General features: G+C 59.8%; 1 protein-coding gene across 6 annotated transcripts in view; it reads right to left on the bottom strand.

The window, feature by feature from the left end:
* Positions 1 to 879: 879 nt before the first annotated feature.
* Positions 880 to 16,091, bottom strand: part of BANP (BTG3 associated nuclear protein) — a 75,181-nt gene continuing 59,969 nt past the window's right edge. For all 6 annotated transcript variants that reach the window (XM_032464526.1, XM_032464528.1, XM_032464529.1 and 3 more), the window contains 3 exons: positions 14,869 to 14,907; positions 4,092 to 4,235; positions 880 to 1,469 (listed from right to left, as the gene is read on the bottom strand). In XM_032464526.1, the coding sequence (XP_032320417.1) occupies positions 1,398 to 1,469; positions 4,092 to 4,235; positions 14,869 to 14,907 (255 nt within the window). In that variant the 3' untranslated portion in view covers positions 880 to 1,397. The remainder of the gene's footprint in view (positions 1,470 to 4,091; positions 4,236 to 14,868; positions 14,908 to 16,091) is intronic.

Here is a 16,091-nt window from a genome sequence, read left to right as displayed (position 1 = left end):
TGGACCACAGGTTGCTTACCCCTCCACCACTGATGACGCTCAGCTGTTTCGACTCCTGGCTCCACGAACAGTGCCGCCTGAACGCTGCTGTGCATGTGCATGTGGATGCGAGCTTTCAGTCCTCCCGGGTGCACACCAGGGAGGGGAACTGCTGGGTCAAACGGGAACCTCAACACCTGTTCCACTGAAGGTGCTGTGCAGGGAACCCCGTCTCTCTCAGCGCCTTGTTGGCTCCACCTCTGCTGCTGACGCCCAGTGGGTGCTGGGAGTCGGCCTCGGTTCCCTCCTCCCGCCGTGGGTGGGCCGTCCTTCCTCTCTGGCTGCTTTTAGACTATCTTTGCCTTTAATGCCCTGCGTGTGTGTCCGGCTATGGCTTCCTTTTTACTTCTACTTGGGATGTATTCCACCTCCTGAATCCTTTGTGCGTCTCTCCTCCCAGGATTCCAGACACGAGTTAACGAGGCCGCCTCCTTCCAGCCACGTGACTGGTCCTTCCTCAGGTCCATCCCCTGGAGAACGGCTTCTCCTGGATGAGGGAGGCCCCACCCCGGGAGGCTGCAAGCGGGCACGAGACCAGAGATGCCTCCCTCCTAGGCATGCTCCCTCAGGTCCCCACAGTGGGGACTGTCTGGGGCTGGAACAGGCAGTGCCCCTCAACAGCACAGTTCACTTCTGGGGCCCCCACTTGGAGGGCCTGCCTGCCTCCAGGGGTGCTGGGTCCACCGGGCAGCCCTCTGCACCCCAGGCCCCGTCACATGACTGCCAGGACCCGATGCAACTACGGGGGGGCCGCTGCAGGGCCCAGCGGTGACTCCAGGCGCCCACGGGGGAGGCCGGGCTCGGGGGCCGGCTCCTAAGAGGGACTCACGTGACAGCTGCGGTGGTCATAAATACATTTATTTCATTAGAAACGCACAGCTACAGTGCTGGGAGGTCCCCCTAGAAAAGCAGGAAGCGGGATTGCCATCAAAATCGTTAGTCGTCTTCGGCAGATACCTGTTCTCGTTACACTGGGAGAGCGCACAGCAAAGGGCTTCTGCTCCTCCACTTTTTTTTCAATTTTCTTTTTTGTTATAAACACCATAGCAAATTAAAAAAAGCTGTCTGAACAGAGAAAAATATTGTAGTTCTCGATTTCCCGCGTGCACTGATGCGACCGCGCTGTGCTTCTGCTCCCGCTCCGGGCACGGCAGGTGCTCAAGGAACGGGGCCCCGGGGGCGCTGCGGGGTGTTCCTGGACGCTCTCCCCCGCGGGCGGGGCACCCAGACGCCCTCCAGCAGGACACGCGCAGCCGCCTCCTGCGAAGCCGAGGGGCCGGGCACGTGTGGAACGAACGGTGTGGTGGTGGGAGCCGGTGGCGGCCCCATCTCGGGTCCTGTCTGGCCAGCTGGCCACCTCACTGGATCTGGATGGCTCCGTGCTCAAGCTGCATCTCGGGCTGCAGGGTGGGCTGCAGGGAGTCGGCCGTCTGCAAGAGGGGAGAGAGGGCGCTTTCCATCAAAGGACCCACCATGCACGCCCAGGCCGCTCACTGCTCACGAGGCACCGGTTGTTTTCAAGCACCACAGACACACCCCCAAGCTGGGGTCAGCCCTGCTCTGGGAGGAGACCCTCCCAGGACCCCAGCCGCTCCCAGCAGCTCCAACAAACCTGGGGCCACGGTCCCTCCCTGTGCCCATGCCCTCAACGCGTGCTCCCTGGCTCCTGCGGCCTGTTTCCCATTCCCACCCGTGCTTCTCCCTGGGGATACCCTCCAAGGGGGCGGCATGTCCACAGCTCTTAAGTAACTGAAAGGAAAAATACAGTTGTGGAACAAGTCACTGATCATCAGTCTCAACCACAAGAATGGGCCCCAGACTCAGGCATGGAGTCTCTTCAGAACCCCCTAAGCTGCTGGTCAAAGACGGCATCACAAAGATCGGGCTCTCAGAGGCGGGGTACCAGCTGCCTTGGCAGGAATCTGGGCTGGAGGGGCCGGAGGGTGACACTGAGGAGGAGGCAGAGAGAGTCCTAGGGGGCCGGCGCTCCAGCTCTGCAGCCTGAGGCTGCGCCTTCTATGTGCAAATGTCAGTGACACACAACATGGCGTCCCCTTAGCGGTGTCTCCCTGCTTCAGACAAGGGACTCAGCACAGGCCTTGTCCGAGCCATCCCCCTCAGCCCACGGGAGGGCCTGGGCTGGTGGAAGGACAGACAGGGAGTTTCTGCAACAGGGAAGTGGACTGGAGAGAGGAGAGAGAGGAGGCTCCAGCCCTACCTGGTGGGCTGCAGGCCCCTCCCCTTGAAACACTGGAAGAGGCGGTCTGAACCCAGGAGCAAGTAGCAAGGTGTGGGCTGGGCCAGGGATGTGGGGCCGGGGGTGGGAGGGACCCACACTCTGATGGAGACGACCCCTCTTCCCTCTGGTCCTCAAAACACAGCAGGAGACCTGTGCCTCAAGCAGGAGACAGTGGGGCGGGAATGCAGAACAAGGCCAGGCACAGACGTCCTGTGCCCGCCCCCTGCCCAGGCTGGCGCTCGCTGCCCTCCCCACGGCTGCTCCCCGGAGCCCACTCCTCCCATCGGCCAGACCCCTACCGCAAGTTCTGTGGGCTCCCTGCAGGCCTCGTGCCCTCTCTGTCCATCTTCAGAGCGGCCCTGCCTCTGTGGTCACCACCGTGTGAAACCAGCAGTGTCCAGGCCGTGGCCACGGCTCAGGACAAGAGCTGGAGGGGCCTGGGGAGAACGGGGGCTGCGCCTCCTCCAGGACTCACGTTTCCAAACTCTGGGCCAAACTGGGACTTGTTGTGAACCAGGATTAAGTCCTCACAGGACTGCTGGTCACCCTGCCGGCCACCTGGTCACCAGGCTCAGCGTGGACAACCTGCCTGGCCTGCAGGCCCCGTTCTTCAAGCAACCACCAGGGACACAAGGCACGCGACACCCAGCGCGGCGCCTGGCAGAGGGCGGGGGTGGGGGGGACTGCCTGGAAACCGGGGCTTTGATGCTAAGCGTCACGGCTGATGGCATGGAGATACACATGGACAGTCACACGGGCCGCAGAGAGGACGCAGAATGCACCAGAGGCGGGGCAGGAGCTGACGGGAGCTGCGGGCAGAGCAGAGGAGCCCCCGCCCACAAGAGCTACCGTCGACCTCAGCAGTGAGTCAGCGACTTGAACCTGCAGCCGGAGGTGTGAGGACATGGGCCCCAGCAGCCCGCGCTGTTCCCTAGGCGCCATCTCAGGACCAATCCTGTGCTCATTCTCATGAAAACAGGGACACGCCCTGACTTTAGGACTGCCCGTTTTAAACTCAATCCACCACCCAGACAGAACCATGCCGGCCCCCAGACCCGGGGGCCACGGTGCCGCCCGACCAGGCACACGGGGTGGGGGCAGCTCTGCAGACGTGTCAAACGTCTATTGCAGCAGCCCTCCCACCTGACGCTTCAGAAAGTGTCCAAACGGAGCCTGGGCTGGGTTTCCAGCACTCCTGGGAAAGCGGGGACCACGGGTGGTGAGCGGGGGGAGCACTGTGGGGGGGCAGGCACGGCTGGAACAGGGGCTCCGCGGGGAGGCAGATGGGCTGTCCAGTGCGGACTGACTGCGGGCAAGTCAGGCCTCAGGGTGGCGCTCCCACAGGAGACCTGCCAGTGGTGCCCCGGGGGCCACAGTGGTGGGGCCACCTGTGTTCCCACCACCACCGAGGAAAGGGCGGGGGCCGCAGAGAGTGCTGCAGGCGCTCACCCGGGCCCCCCACTCAGAACACAGCGAGGTCGCAGGTACACGGGGCCCCTTTGCTCTGGTGGGGGTCAGGGAAGAACTTAATTCTTGCCTCTAAGTTTATAGGTAAACATTTGCATGAGACAGAGTATCTCCACAAGCAGGTAAGGCTGGTATCTGGGCCAGAAAACGTCCCCCCTTCACACTTTCAGGCACTTAGGAGAGACAGAGACGCAGACAAGCCCCGGTGTCCAAACCACGCGCCCCTCCCAGATGAACCTCCCTCGTGGGAGAAGGTCAGAGGTAGAGACGCCCACGTGTGCTCAAACCTGTAAAGCCCCAGGTCCCATCCACGCCCGGGGTGCCCACTTCCCAAGGAGAGACCCACCTGAGCCGCCGTGGTGTGGTCAGTCACTGGCGCCAGCTGGACGTACTGGACCTGGATGTCACTGCCCTGGAGGGGAGAGCCGTCCACGCCTGTGGCAGCAGGGTCTGAAGAAGCCACGGCGATCAGCTGGGCCCCCTGCAGCACCTGCACACACAAAGCAGACCACCTTCAGCGCAGATAGCTCCGGGCGGAGGTCAGCACCGCCAGCCCCGACCCCAGGGAGAAGCGTCTTCCTGGCGAGCGTGGTGAGAGGTGCACAGGAGCATGTGTGAGTACAGTGGGGGGGGGGGGCAGTTCCACTTTGCAAGTCACCTCCCTCCAATGGCCTCAAGCTGGGCAGAAGGAACAGCTGTTAAGCCTCAGGGGAGAGAAACCCAATCAGCTCCAGTTTCCAAAAAGTGAACACAGGGACCAGGCTGAGGGCAGGTCTCAGACTGACCGGCAAGCACAGTACGGGAAGACCCTCCCGGGATCAACGCCGTCTCAGGCTTGTGGGAAGGAGACCCCTGAGGGCGGCTGGGAGGACGGGGAGACGGCGCATGTCCTCCACCTGCGGGCAAGACGCCTTCACCCAGCCCTCCGGGGAGCAGGGCGCCCGCAGCAACTGAGAGTCGGGGAGAAGCGGCAGCCCCCAGAGGGGACCAGTGCTGAGCGGGAGGAGCCCAGCAGATCCGTGCGCCACCAGCTCCCAGGCTCCAGGGGGCTAAGGGCTCTGGGCGGAGGAGCCACAGACTGGAGGGTAAAGCCGCGATCCCGGCGGGAGGATCCCACAGACCTCCAAGGAGACGGATCACGGACCCCCGTCCCACGCACCAGGGACCCTGCGTGGGTTGTGCCCAGAGGAGGCGGACAGACGAGGTCCCTGGGATGAACTCTGGGTGACCCCAACACTCACGAGCACCCCTGCCCAAGCCCACACCCGCTCGGCCCACCTGGTGCTGCAGCACTGGGCAGGCGGGCAGGCGCCTTGATGCCCCACAGGCAGAAGGGGCCAGGGGTCCAAGCTCTGCATTCGTGGGATGGGGGCTTTGTACCTAGACCGCCTCAGATTACACGCCCACGGGCCCACCTCCCAGGGTCGCCTGCCGGAAGCCGGCCTCCCACTATGGTGGTCAGAGCTGAGGAAGAGGGCAGATGCTTGCAGGGAGGAGGGGCTGCCCACTCCCGGGAGGGCGGGTGGGGCACACGCCATGGCAGTCTGGATAAAAACAGTCTGTGGTTTGAGACAGCATCCAGTTTGTGATGAGCGAAAGTGGAAAAAACGTAAATTCAATTTTCAGAATAAAAGATGGCAGGAAGTTCTTAACCACATCAGGAGCGGCGTATTCTCAGGGCCCGTGCATCAGGTGAGAGCTTGTGTCAGGCAGCAACGTGGCCCGACGGCTGCTAGGAGACTGGGTAGGGAAGGTGGAAGGCACGCAGTGGGCCCGGGACCTGGCAGCTGACTCTCAGGCTGCCCTGCCCTCGCGCCCGCCTGCAGGCCTTGGGCTGAACTGACACATGGGTGGTGAGACGGAAGGTGCTGACCTGGACCCGACCTCCCACTGGCAATAAGCCAAGGGGAGGCCACGCGCTCTGTCTCCTGGATCAGTGTGGCACCCGAGGTGACAAACCCACTGGACACCCACACGGGCAATCCTCGCTCCAGCAGGATGACCCTCGCCCCGGCAGGATGACGGGGCAGCTGTAAGACCACCAGGGTCTCCTGCAGGACGGGCGGGCACAGCTCACCTGGACTAGCCCGCAGTGAGGACGCAGCTCCTGCCTCCTTCCTGCTCACTGCGTGTTCCCAGCTCTTCCAAACAGGCTCTCTAACTGGAACGCGTGAGCGCCCAGGATGGTGGCCAGAAGCAGCACCTCCAGGCTTCCCGCTACAGCTGCCCGGGCTCAATGTGGTGTGGGAGCCCCTCAGGGCAGCCCTCGCTGGGGAGGTGCTGGTGCGGCCGTGCTGCCCCTGTACTTGTCTGAACGGAGCCCGTCACCTCCGCCGGGGGGACGGCCGAGGCTACAAAGGCGAAGCAGCAGACGAGGGGGGCCCTGGGTCTCAAAGCGCTGGCTCTCCCGGCGTGCCCACGCCTGCCTGGCTCTCCCGGCGTGCCCACGCCTGCCTGGCTCCCCTGGCGTGCCCACGCCTGCCTGGCTCTCCCGGCGTGCCCACGCCTGCCTGGCTCTCCCGGCGTGCCCACGCCTGCCTGGCTCTCCCGGCGTGCCCACGCCTGCCTGGCTCTCCCGGCGTGCCCACGCCTGCCTGGCTCTCCCGGCGTGCCCACGCCTGCCTGGCTCTCCCGGCGTGCCCACGCCTGCCTGGCTCTCCCGGCGTGCCCACGCCTGCCTGGCTCTCCCGGCGTGCCCACGCCTGCCTGGCTCTCCCGGCGTGCCCACGCCTGCCTGGCTCTCCCGGCGTGCCCACGCCTGCCTGGCTCTCCCGGCGTGCCCACGCCTGCCTGGCTCTCCCGGCGTGCCCACGCCTGCCTGGCTCTCCCGGCGTGCCCACGCCTGCCTGGCTCTCCCGGCGTGCCCACGCCTGCCTGGCTCTCCCGGCGTGCCCACGCCTGCCTGGCTCTCCTGGCGTGCCCACGCCTGCTTTTTCTCACGCTCTGCCAATTTTGAAACTCTGTTAAAAACCCAACTGAGATAATGCAAACCTGGTGCAAAACCTAAAATAAATGCAAGGAGCCCGAGGACTTTTCAGTCACATTTAGAAACAAAATTCTGGATCCAACCAAGAATCCACCCAGACAAACACACACACGAACTTGAAAAAAACAACAACCACCCCTCGTGCTCTCACAGGACAGGCTTCTGACACAGCGTAACCGTGAGTGCGGCCTCGAGCAGGGCGAGACCGCTCATCTCGAGGCTTCCTGCAGAAGCCAAGGTCTCTGACCCGTTTCTGCTCTTCTGTCTGAACCCGGTGGGTTAAGGCAATGTAGTCAACTCAGCCAGGGGACTTTCCCAGACCTGGATGCTAACTCCCTGCGGCAGAAGGAAGAGGAGTTGAGAGGAAGACGCCCCCAAACAGTGGCCTGGAATCTTTTTCATATGTTTGTACAGCAAATGCCAGAAACAAATAATCGTGCTTAAACCTCTAAACCCAACCATGCACAGTAATTCACCTTTCCGGATCCAGCTTTGAGTTCTGCCCACGAGCAGCCGGTCAGCCATGAGCACAACTGGCCAGAAACCCACAGGCAAGCGAGGAGCAGAACAGAACAGAGCCCCTGGGGTGATCCTCGAGCCCGAAAGGCGAGGCCCAGCTTGGACACCTGTCACAGGCCTCAGGGCTCCAGCAACTGATGCAGAGTTTCACAGAAGCACCCCACAGCCCAGGCCGGCAAGCTTGCACGCCCCGACAGGAGAAGGGAGACAGATTTACAGCTCAGAGCCACGGGAGACGACCCAGGCACCGCGGCCTGGCCTGTGCAGACGCCGCGGGCAGGCGGCAGGGAAAGCTGCTTCTGCCGTGCGCTCTGGGGCGCCTCCCAGCATCGGGGCGTGAACCGCAAACTCAATCGGGGAGAAAGCAAAACAAAGCCTAAAATACAAGGCAAAACCGGAAGTCTGGAGATGCGTGGTGTCCAGCCCATCATTCCAGAGAGGGCGGCATTCCTGGGAACAAATCTTAACCATGTGTCTCAAGACCTTCCCGTCCCTGGGAGGGGAGAGGAGGGGAGAAGCTGACTAACGCAGCCCAAGTCAAATCCAGGGCCCTGCGCTGTCCCGTGGATCCGGGCCTCTGGCTTCTAGAAGGGCAGGTGGGGTGGGCAGGGCATGGGGATCCAGAGCAGGAAGAACAGAAAGGTTTTCATCACGCCTGTAGGTGGGCCATCCCCTCACTGCACTGCCGTCCGGCCAGAGGATGCACAGCGGCCGGCGGCCGGAGGAGGACAGAGAAGGCTCCCCCACTGTCCCCCGACGATGCACACTGCCCCATCATTCTCTGTTTAATTTGGAAAACTCTTGGCACAGAACCAGGGAAATTACAACCGTGATCACTGGGATGGGACAAAAGAAAGAACTTCCAGGAAGACGTGACACAATTTTCCTACCGAGTTCAACTCCGTAGGAAGCTTTCATCAGGCCTGCTCCATTAACATCTGTGTCCTCTGGAAGACGCTAACGTCAACCAACTGCCCGCACGGTGGGGGCACTGTCCTCAGACCCTCACCCACAAGCCTGAGTGCGGACAGTGACGGGCAGACAGAGGGCCCCGGCGCAAGTGCACCCGCAGAGGCCACACGAGTCCTGCAGGACCCTGAATGTGCACCCCTTGGGCCACCTCCCCCGGGGTCACGTCCTGCAGGTGCTCCCTGGGAGAAGGAGCCTCCGGGCGGGACATGAGGACCCAGAGCTCAGGGCTCCCGCCCCCACGGCACCTGCCGTCCAAACCCGCCACAGCCGGTGGGCGAGGGAACACAGAGGGGACGCAACCGAGAGAGCTCTCGTGTGAACACGACAACCAGGCTGCCGTGCAAGTGTGTCCTGCCCTGTAAACACACAATCAAGTTCAGAGTCACTCCCAGGTTCACTTTCAAAGGGAGAAAGAACAAATGGGATGTGATCCTAAGCTTGAACGTCTTCTTCTGCAGTAACCCTGGCTGAGTGGCTGGAGGGCTCGCTGGGCCCCTTGTCCATCAGAACCCAGCTCAGAGCCTACAGCCCCGCTGCTCGTGCCTCCCGCCCCTGGACTGGACGGCCCTGTCCTCCCCGTCCAGTGCTGCTGACTACGTCCTCCTGGAAGCCCTGGCCCTGCAGCCCTGCAGCACAGGGGCCAGCTCAGTGCAAACTACGGCCCCCTCCCGGCCCGGACTCCCCTGTCTGAACTCAGACACCTCCCCTCTGGAACGAGCCCCCACAGTTTGCTGGGGAAGCTGGGGCCTGGGCAGGACAGGAGGGAGCTGCCTCGTCCCCGTGGGTCTCTTCCAGCTCCGCTCTCTGACTCAGACAAGCGAACCACTGGAAACACAGCCAGCCTTCAAGGGGCAGCCCCATTGGAGGGTCACCTACCACCCACCCTCCTCCGCAGTCAGAAGCTCAGAAAGCAAGTTCCTGGAGCAGGAGTGGGGGCCCTCCTTTCAGCAGCTGCTCAGACGGAGCCACCGTGTGCTGGCACCCCAACGCCACGGACACTGGCCGAGCACCAGACGGGGTCCCCGCCCCAACCGCTCGCGGGGCAGCTGCCCCTCTGCACGCAGGCCCGTCTCAGAAAACGGGCAGTGAGGAAAAGCTTTGGGAAACCCAGAGAAACCACTAAACCTTCCTCACGCAGAAGAAGTTCTACAGCTTGGACCTCGCCAGAAGGAAACCGGTGATTAGCCAGAAGCATCACCCTTTCAGCTTCTCCGGCTGTGAGCTTCATGCAAGTCACCTACACTTCCAGGTTATTACTCACGATTAAAGTTACCAGCGACCATATGCTACATTCTAAAAGGCTTAAAGGTAAAAGACTGTTTCAGAATGCCTCCAATTAACCCGTGTGCTGACAACTGACTGAGTGCTAACTTGGGGCACTCACCATCGCACCCCCTCGTCAACAAGCAGGGGCTGAGCACTGCGCGCTGGTACTCCACCAGGTGCCGCGAGGCCAGAAAGGAGCCAAGTTCCGATCTAGTAGTATTAAAGCTTTTTAATTCACCCTTGTAAACATGTATTTGAAAATGACGAAATTGATGAAAAACGATTCTGGAATTTTAAAAGTGATTCTCTGTCACTCCTCCTTGACTGTCTGGAGGCAAGGGGCTCAGGGCCACGGAACGTATCCAAGGCAAGGGGAAGAGTCTTTGGGGTTCGATTAGAAGAGTGCTTCAGCCTCAGCTAACGAGCCTTCAGAGCCCTCGTCATTCCAGCAACTTAAAACCCTGGAAACGTGCCCGCAGGGGCCGCCACATCGCCCAGCTTCTGAAAACCACCATCACATCTTCCCCAGCCCGAACCTCTGTCCAGCCTTCTCCTGGCCTTGTCCCACCTGAAACAGTCTCGTCCGTCCCAGCTCCAGGGACAAAGGACAGGCCTGGAGGAGCACGCCAGGGTCGTCAGCTGGTTCTCATCCACCACGCCTGCATCTGCCTTCCTCGCTGCCCACGGGCCCAAGGCCGGTGCCCGCCCCCATCCAGCCCGCCCTGCGGGGCCCAGAGTCAGCGGCAGGGATGCCGGGCCCCAAGCTCAGCCGCCTCCGCCAGGTGGCAGGGGACACACGGTGGCTTGTGTGACTTTCCTAGGCTATTGTGTGGAACTACCCAACACCAAACTTACCCACGGCTGAGCTTTCATGGCTTAAATGGTATTTTCCACCATTTCTGGTAGAGAAGGCTTTCCCACAAGGGATTAACCCCCTGAGCTCCCCAGGTTCTCCAAGACCTCTGTGTTCTGGCGTGCGATGTGGGAACACATTTTCTTGAAGGGAACATTTTTATGAGAATTTTAGTGACACAAGGCTGAGATTGCTCTCCGGGTGTGACACACCATCCAAAGTGGACTAGGGCCCCTGGGAGCGGCAGAGACCGCTCCGCTGCTACCGATAAAGGCACCCTACACACCACCCGCACGCGCACACCACGGACACCACACACACGCGCGCACACATCACATACGCACACTATACACGCTCTTCTTCTCATCCTCACCAAAACACTCCTGCACGTAAAATGTTGGGTACTCCCCACCTCTTCTAATCTTTTTTCCAGCTGGGTTTATAAGCCTCATTTTATGGAAAAAATTCTGTAAGCTACTGAAATTTACTTTTAAGCAAAGTATAAGGAAAGACACAACTGCCAAAGAAGTGGAGAGAGGTTCAGAAGTCTCAAGAATGCCAAAGCTGCTCAGTCACACGCTGACAGTCTCAGGGAAGTTACCTCAAGTGCAAGAAGACAGTGACCTGGATGTGTCACCAGGCTGCCTTTGTTTAATACCCGCGAAGCGTGTGTGTGCGTGTATGCGTGCGTGAGTGTGCGCACCCGGTACACTCGTCATCACAGAGACGAGCTTTACCAGAACACACACCTCCCAGGGTTCCGAGTGTCCTGCCATTTTCCAGACACATCTTAGATAACATTAGCTACAGCTGTAAAGAAATAAAAATAAAAATCTACCAAAATGCTCGTCTAGTTGAAACAGTACTAAGCAGTTTCCAGATCCACAGAATAAACAGCATGACTAAAGCTCCAGTCTTTAAAGATTTCCCACATGGCTGCAAATCTCCCAAATACAGAGGAAAAAATTGACCCAGATTTGAAAGTTCCAACAGATATGACACTGCCTTGTGACAGAGAGGTGCCCGGCGAGCCTGACACCTCACCACACCCGCTTGGCCGGGCCTGGGCACCCCCGGCTCCATGCCAGCCCCGGTGCCTCCGGGGCACAGGGCAACGGGCAAGCAGCAGCCCACAGACCCGGCCCTGCTCTCCTCACACACTTCCCAGCTGGTTACCTTCCCCCCAGCAAAGCCTCCTACGAGCTGGGCAGAGGGGCACGCCACTGCAGTCCCCACAGAAAACGGCAGAGCACGGGGTGGAGCACAGCTCCCGAAAACCAAAACCTGATCCCTTGGTGGTGATGGCGGCAGTGGCGGTGACGTGAGTGGAGGTGACAGTGGCTGTGCAGCCCTGTGGGTGACATCAGCAGTAAGGATGCGGTCCTAGGGCTTCAGGAGTCAGTGAGAGTCGGGGTCTGCATCCATGTGGACTTGACATCCCCGCACGAGCCCAGAAGAGCTGGCGCCCACTGTCCACGCGTGGAAACGGGAGTTACCTCACCTGGTCCCTGAACGCATCTCATGTCCTCAAAGGAAACACCACAGGAGGGGCCAGGACGTGGGAGTGAGTGCACGTCTGGCTCCAGAAAGGGACGCCGAGTCCCTGCCGGCTCCGTGCGTGGCTGTGGCCCACGTCCCCGAGTGGGGAGGGACCTGGTCTTCTTCTCCCCGCGGACACAGCCGCCATCCAGCCACACACACAGCCTCATGCTCGCCAGCCGGGTGGCGTCTGCCCCGCACACTGACTGCACGTGGGGCAGCTCAGGGCCAGGCGACCCCGGTCCACAGCCCCACGGCAAGGAGCAGGGTGATGCCCAGAGCAGAGGCCCAGGCAGTAGGCAGGGTGGCCACACCCCAGGGGCCTCCCGCCTGAGAGCCACATCACCCATGGGTGAGTCCCCGTGGCCTCACAGGAAAGGCCATCACGTCTCACTTGACACGCACCCCAAGTCAGCTCCTCCATCCCTGCAGAATGCAATCCCATGGCTCTCAATACTGGAGGGCCTTCTGTCTTCATTCTTCAGACACTTCTGGGAACGCATGCCAAATTAAAACCTGCACCACACTGAACACCACCTTGGAAAACTGAAACCCTCAGACGAGAACGCACCGTACACACCTGGCACGTTTACACACCCCTGTCTGAACGTCCCGCTCTCATTCTGTGATTCCCAATTGGGACAGGCCACCTCTGCTGGGAGTCCCAGGTCTCCCTGCTGCTGACCAGATTTCCTCCTTAAGGCCCGTTCTCCATTCAGACTCCACAAGCCCCTGGACTACCTGTGGAGGCACCCCACCCCACACCAGCCCGTTTGCTCACAGAGACACTGAGCAGGGAGACAGTGGCACAGCCGTGTGACCATCCTTAGTAACGCTGAACCCTGCAGACCGGGAATCAACATGAAGCTGATGAGACAGCGGGTGGGGGGCTGAATTCAGAGAGCAGTGACACCCCAGCTTCTCCGCAGGCCTTGCTAACTCAGGGGCCCCTCTGCCCCAGAGTCGAGGAGGCCATGGGCACCTCTTCCCCCACCTGCACTGCAACCGTCCTGCCGGGAAGATGGAGGCCACGTCTGGCCCGAGGGGTGGGAGCCTTTGGGCACATCCTCTCATAGGCCAAGAGAGACAGGGGTGGGAGGCTCCCATTCCAGCCCCGCGATGCTCTCCGTCTGCTCTGCAGGGACATCGAGGCCACTGGGGGTCCTGTGTCTGGTGCAACATCATTCTGTCTTGCAAACATTGGGTCAACTTAGAAAATGAAGCTGTTATGAGCAGGCTAACTTAACAGGAAATAGGACAGGCAAAAGAAGAGAGAAGAATTTCCACAAATGGGAAATAAGAAAAGATGAGCTAAACAGATTTACCAGGAGAAAGCAGTTTCCTCGGAAGACATACTGCTGCTTTAAATCTGAAAGCAGAGTTTCCTTTAGGGATGGAAACTCCCTGCGAGTCCCGCCTTCACCTGAGCCTTCACCTGAGCCCCGTCTCTGACAGGAGCCCCCAGGGGGCCGGCAGGGGGGACCCGGCGGCGGCGGCAGGCAGGCAGCGTGAGATCCTACAGCCAAAATCAGCCAGTGGTCAGTGAGTTCCCACTCAGGGGACAGAAGGCGCCCAGAGGGGAGACGCACGTATTCTGTGCTGAGGCAGCTGAGAAAGGGGCGGGAGCGAGGGGGGTGAGGCCTGGGGCAGGCGGGGGTTGGGGGGAACAGGCCCTGGGGCCGGAGGGCTGTCAGTGGGGGGGAGGGGCGGGGAGCGCGGAGCAGGCTCTGGCCTGGGGGCTTCCGGGGTCCCTGCTGAGCTGGCACGGGGGCTGGAGCTCGCGCTCCTGCCCCACCGGCCCACGTGGGCCGGCTTCTCTGGGATGAGGTGCCTGTGATCAGACACAGAACACAAAACTAATGTAATATACAGACCCGATTATATTTCAAAAATCCCAAGTGGAATTTTTCTCCAGCACAGCGACAGAAACAAAGGGAAAATCAAAGTAACACACGTCCTTTTCTCCTGAATCAAAGTCCAGCGACATCTGACACTGAGGGTAAAATCTCACTCCCAGTAGAAACACAAACCACCAAACCGTCAGAAACAAAGAGATGAACGGCTGACACGACCCTGCCCCTCCTGCCCGGAGACAGAAAACCTGCGAGATGGCCTCCAGCAACACCCTCCCACGGAGGCGGCCCAGCGAGAGAGAGCAGGGTGCGTCTTCTAAATGACGCATTTCTTTGGCTGTCTGGCTCCTTTCCGAGGCAGCTACGTTCTTGTTAGGTATTAATTCTGCTTCAGGACTCTGATTAAGACCTCATGTGTACGTAGACGAAACTTTCAAACTAAGAAACTTCAACTTAAATGAAGGTCGCGCTGGCCCCAAGGCGCTCCGAGGGCTCAGAAGGAGATACGGGGCGCGGCCATGCTTCAGCTCTGCGCCCAGGGACACAGCCCGCTTGAGGCAGACAGGCCCTCGTCGAGGACACGGGGCGCGCACCAGTTCTGCGAACAAGGAGTGCTAGTGTCTTGAGAGTAAGCGAGCTCCATGTTTATGGTTCGTAAGTTAGCTTTACCAAAAAGGAAGACCCTCCAGCATCTCTTCCCTAATTACTCAGAGGTCACAAACATCTCTTTAACAGAAACCCTTCAAGAGGACACGGAAACATAAATCCTCGAGGTCATCAGCAGTTTCACTCCATCTGAGAAAGCAGATCACTCCCGAGAATGCCTCGGTCAGGGCTTCACTTTGCAGACGATTCACACAGGCGAGCTCCGTGAGGGTTTCCGTTACTCTTTTTGATCAGACCAGAAAAGAGGGCAGTGGTTGCAGTGTGACAGTGACGTACGCGAACAAGACCTACCTCACCCTAGCACACGGCTGCACAGCAGCCCGGAGCCCTGCCGTCCACGCCCAGTCCTCCAGGGCCCCTGAGGCCCCAGGAGAAAAGTGGTGCTTCCCGGGGCGGATGCTGCACCACCTCCCAGTCCCGCTCCCTCCCCGCGGTGACGCCAGGCCTCGGGGCCCTGGGGAGCACCTACCTGACCATCCTGTCCCACGTGGTGGATCTGCAGGTTGCCCTACGAGGTGGATGAGAAAAGGAGTGATCAAGGACTATGACTTCAAGACAAAATGAACGTCCCCACGCCAGCTGTGAAAACCAGTGGAACCAGTGATGTCCATTTTGCAAAGACTGAGGCTCCTCTAGTGATCAAGACCCCAGAACTAAACACTGCAGCTGAGTTCACGGGCACTGCTCTTCTTGTAAAAACACACAAAACAAGTCAATTTTAAAAAGAAAAAACACTGTACCCATCCCTCCACCTTGACCTCAAATGAAAACTTCATTTTTTTCCTTTTAAAACAATGTTAGACTCACAAAAAGAATCAAAAGCAGCCCAGAGAGGCCCGGAGCCCCACCGGCCAGCTTCCCTGGCGGGGACACCTGACACATGACAGGGCACCAACCCCGGTGACGGTACACTGCAGTTAGCCAGGCCACAGGCCTACTGGGATCCCACCAGCTGGAAACTCATTTTTATTTGTTTAAAAAAGAATAACTCTTGTTTTAAGTCCGGTAGGGTCTGCTAACTGTCTCTTTACAGATATCCTCATTTTGACACAATAATTACCTAGTTTTTAAACGAACAAGGTAAGGTCTTCCTGTGATAAGAAGGCCTACTGTGTATAGTAACTTTCTTTCCAAAGTGATCACTGTGCTATCAGCAACTTCTTCTAATTCACTGTACTCAGTTCCTGCAGGAAGCAAGGACACTGGCTTACACAGAGGAGGGACTCAACTATGAAAACTGAAAAGGAAAGCGACGTTGATGCTGAAAAACTGAAATTCAAGATTTTTTAGCAGCAGCAGTGTAAAAGTGGGTGCACACTGACTTCTCCTTTTCCTGCCACATCAACTTTCCTCCTTTCAAGTGGCCCCCAGCGAGTTAAGCGCTCTGGCTGGATGTGTGCCCCTCCAGTGGCCTCCCACTGCCTGGCCTTGTAAGGTGTCCAGCACTTCCCCAGAGGGCTCTCCACTGACGCCTCACCTGCCCCTCACTGCTCACTTGGGGACACCTGAGACCCACGAACCACAGCCCCAGGCAGGCCGGCATGAGGCCCGCCCACACCGCTCCCCACCCGGGAGCAGGCCCGGGCCCCACACGGCACGGCTGGGAAGACTTGCACACCTGGCAGTGCATGGGCCGGGGAGGACCCTGTGTGCGTCCCCACGGGCAGTAACGTCAGTGAGGACTGCAGGCGG

The sequence above is a fragment of the Camelus ferus genome, chromosome 21 (assembly GCF_009834535.1).
Source record: "Camelus ferus isolate YT-003-E chromosome 21, BCGSAC_Cfer_1.0, whole genome shotgun sequence".
Classification (NCBI taxonomy): domain Eukaryota; kingdom Metazoa; phylum Chordata; class Mammalia; order Artiodactyla; family Camelidae; genus Camelus; species Camelus ferus.
The sequence above is the reverse complement of the archived record's forward strand: the minus strand, read 5'-3'. Positions and strand labels throughout refer to the sequence as shown.